General features: G+C 32.5%; 1 protein-coding gene across 1 annotated transcript; it reads right to left on the bottom strand.

Moving 5' to 3' along the window:
• Positions 1-264: 264 nt before the first annotated feature.
• LOC106120681 (uncharacterized) lies at positions 265-2582 on the bottom strand. The gene is made up of 2 exons (XM_013316051.1): positions 2461-2582; positions 265-1146 (listed from the first exon to the last, which is right to left on the bottom strand). The coding sequence occupies exons 1-2, from the start codon at positions 2471-2473 to the stop codon at positions 269-271; spliced, it is 891 nt and encodes a 296-aa protein (XP_013171505.1). The 5' UTR covers positions 2474-2582; the 3' UTR covers positions 265-268.
• Between the last annotated feature and the right edge of the window lie 1579 nt (positions 2583-4161).

The following is a 4161-nucleotide window of genomic DNA, read 5'->3' as shown; positions in this document are numbered from 1 at the left end:
ATTGATTAAAATATAATACAAAAAAAACACAAATAATCTGTTTTAGGTCACATAATTAGAACACTAAGACGTAACATCCTAAGAATGTTTACAATTTTATGTATTTTTTTCTAATAGTACTAAATTCCTAAGCATAACATTCATGAATTATTTTAACAAACTGAAATATTTTTAATAAACAATTGTGTACAACATTTATATATTAAAGTGACAAAAATATTCTTACATAACTTATGTTTTATTCGACTTCGACTGCGTTATTTATTATTTAACAAATTGTCGTTAAATTAGTTTCTGTAAGTGCATATAAACCTTTATCCGACGTAAATAAAACGTTGTTATCGTTATCAAAGACTAAAGAACCTATTGTAGTTAGGTATACTACTCTGTTTATGTAAGATTCAGTTAAATTCTTTGCTATATTCACTCTATAGATTCCATCAACCCACCAAGTATAAACAACGTCATCTAAATCAATAGTTAACCCTCTAAAAAATGGATTATTAGATAAATGTACAGTTTCATTCCTTTTAGTAACAAACAAACCAAGTATACTTAAATAAACAATAACATCGTTCTTAGTTATGACGAAGTTTTTAATTCGTTCACTTTCTAAATACGCTTCGAAGTTATCTCCTTTCTTTCTTGTTATTTTACTCTGGCCAGTTATAACGAAATACACATTACCTTTGTAAAATATATTCTGTATTGAATCGCCTCTAGAACTGAAGAATGCCAAGATATTTTCTTTCGTTTCTAAAACGAAAATGCCATCGCTACCACCTAAGTAAATGATTTCGTTAATCTGATCCACATCAAATGTGCCGAAGTTCATAATTTTATTGCCAGAAATTATACCCCTTTCTTCGGGATTGTCTAAACTAACAAAACCTATTTTGTTGTATTCTAAATCTTCAAGTGCCGGTTCAAAACTGAAGTACAACACATTTCTTGACCTGAGTATTCCCATTTTATGTATCACCACGGTGTTTCTGAAAGGCGCTTCTAGTTCAAACAGATGTGTTACGTTGTAACAAGCTGAATTTACTTTGACGCATGTCTTACATTTGTTTCCTACAGCGCTAGTAGTAAATGATATCGTCACAAGAAGCAGACTTGAGAACAGCATACTTGCAGACACTGCGCCTGGAAAAAATAAATAGCAAATTTTATTTAGCAAATATTTTGCGACTGCAATTCTAAATTTTTTTTTAAACTCTCCCATAAGATGTAATGTGCTGTTAATATTTACTTCGACCCTAACAGCCTCAAGGGACAAGTTACTAGATGACCTAGATAATTATAATGAGAGCTAACATAAACACTAAGCGACCGTAGTGACAAACAAACCGGGCCACGTGTGATCAATATTCAGACACGCGAACCTAATGTTGGTAATATTTAATAAAGCCACCGTTGTAATCAATGACGTCAGAAACTACGTCAAAGCTTCTAAGTATTCGTTCTATTTTAAGTAATTAATATGGAATTAGGTCATTAGTTGAACGATAAGCTCCAATACATAGCTTTCAATTGCGTTATTAAGCAAGTTAAATTAAAAAAGAAAAAAACGCCTCTTTAACAATCTAGGAAATATAGAAATCGAAATGTCAAACACTAAGTTTTTTATGACTAAACAAGCTGTCGCCAGCGACTCCGTCCGCACGGAATTAAAAAAAATTGTAGCCTATATGTTCTTCCAGACTATGTTCTACAACCTTGCCATGCAGATGCCTTTAAACAAATATCCATTTATCCAAACATTCGCATTTATAATATTAGTAAGATATTATGTAATTAGACAATTAATTTTTAAACTTTTATCCGACCATGCTTTACTATCGTTGTATCGAATTCGAATCCATGTCCATCGTAATTCTTACATTATTATCATTGCGCATTTGGGGCGTAAACAGAAAATATATATTTATAAAATCAGTAAAAAAATATTTTTTAAACTGTAATATAGATAGAACAGTAGTATCGTAACATTTTAATCGAGGTCCTTTAATCCGTAAACAAAGAAAACAATTGTCGTACGAAATCCCCCGTACTAGTGGAATTAACTCGAAGACAATGCAGGGCCGACTAATCCTAAACTAAGCTTTAAGACATAAACAAACCCCCTTAATGTTATTACAGTCATTGAAAAGCAACCCTTGTCCGGTTACTACCCTTGGATAATTTGTTTCGTGTGTTTTATTGAAGTTAAAAAAGGGAACAAAATAATATTTTGCATATTATTCGTAAAAAACATCTTTAAAGTGCTTCATCAATTTAAAAATAAATCTTGTAAATGAAAACACTGGCTGAAAAGAAATAATGCCATGTGTAAAAAAAAATTGTGCTAAACATATTGATTGTAAAAAAATTAAAAGCTAAAAAAAACGATTGCATTTTTAAAATTCGAATCGTATTTAAAAATTAAAATTAAAACATCAAATAAAAGAAAAAACTAACCTAAGAAATACATGTTTTCGTCCAGTCACATTCCAAAAGCACTAAGTATTATTTAAAAACAAATATTCATATAAACAATATATAAACACAGCGGCAGTAGACAGTAGAGTACACTTCATCGCACCGCGTCCTCTAATGCTGTGAGCCCAGTACTCGCGGCAAATCGACTAGAGAACATAGAGATGCATTGAGAGGTTAGATTAAAATATTGCATAACTTTTTTAAGTTGAAGTCAGTCACTGTTGGTTTTATGTCATTTTTGTTTTGCATAAAATAATGACTTAAAATAGCAAGATTGACTTTATAATTGATGATTCTGTTTTAAACTATAATAAGCAAGGGCTTATCTCAAGTATATAATCCGCTGTGGATACCAATTCAAGACCCAAGATTAACCTGAAGCTAATCGGCTAATTTAATCGTTGCTTAATTGATACTGATTTAATAAATAATCTAGATCAATAATTCGATGCCGTATTAATAATTACTAAAAAATACATAAAATATGCATTAAAATTATAAATTAGTTCAGCTCTACACGTGGCCCTGTTCTGGTCAGTGAGCGTATCCAACGGGTGGTTACAAGCGAAGGCGATATAAATTATTCAGCCTATAATTTAATGAAAACGTAATGAAAATCGCTGCCGCGTGACGTCACTCAGGAAGTCAGCACAATAGACTGACACTGATGACGGTGGTAATGACCAACATACCAGTACAATCTGATTCATTCACTCTCCCTGTTTTATTTTGATTCCCGGATAAGATATGAGTTCCTAAATAAACTAGAAAATGTGTGTACCTTTATCTATATTTATATTAGCTGTCGCACGCTACTCCGTCCGCGCGAAACGAAAAAAAAATATTAGTAGTCTATGTGTTCTTCCACACTATATTCTATATGTATGCCAAATTTCAGCTAAATCCGTTCAGTTATTCTGGAGATATTTTCAAACATCCATCCATACAAACATTCGCATTTATAATATTAGTAAGAAGTAAGAGTATAAAGAGGAAATATTGGATTGTTTATTTCTTTGTTTTGTTTGAATATTCTCTGATACTACTTGGGCTACACTGACCCTGGGCGTTATCATACTCATATTATAAATGCGAATGTTTAGATGGACGGATGGATGTTTGATGGTATCTCCAGAACAACTCATAGATGTAGGAGAAGAACCTCTCAGAAAATCCAATGTCATTTGAAGTGTACATCTAGCATACTTACCTAACTATTGCTTTCTAGTTTTCTTTTAAAGTACTGTTCACAATTATTCTAGCTTCTTACCTAACACGATAAGTTTGGCTGTAGTCACCGTAGCCACTTCTCTTATCGTGAATCACAAATGACATAGTAAGCTCGTGACCACAGTTTCTCAGTTGCAGTCATATTAAGATCTAGACACGATAAATTCTAGGATATTGCTACATCTAGCCCACACTCACTCTCTGACTCAACTGCAATTTGTAACCTTGTGTTATAAATACGTTTAGAAATGTGTGTCCTATCTATCCAGGCTACTATTACAGTCGTTAATTGGTTACTAAGAGTAACCCTTAGCATTGTTTGTCATACTAAGTCTAAGATCGTCGGTGGTTCAGGGGTCAAGTACTTGACTTGCAATCTGCAGGTCCTGGGTTCGAATCCCGCCATGTACCAATGTGTTTTTCGTTCTCCGATTTACATATGTACATTTA

This window comes from Papilio xuthus, unplaced genomic scaffold (assembly GCF_000836235.2).
Source record: "Papilio xuthus unplaced genomic scaffold, Pxut_1.1 DF826949.1, whole genome shotgun sequence".
Classification (NCBI taxonomy): domain Eukaryota; kingdom Metazoa; phylum Arthropoda; class Insecta; order Lepidoptera; family Papilionidae; genus Papilio; species Papilio xuthus.
Note: the sequence above shows the minus strand (reverse complement) of the source record. Positions and strands in the feature narration are given on the sequence as shown.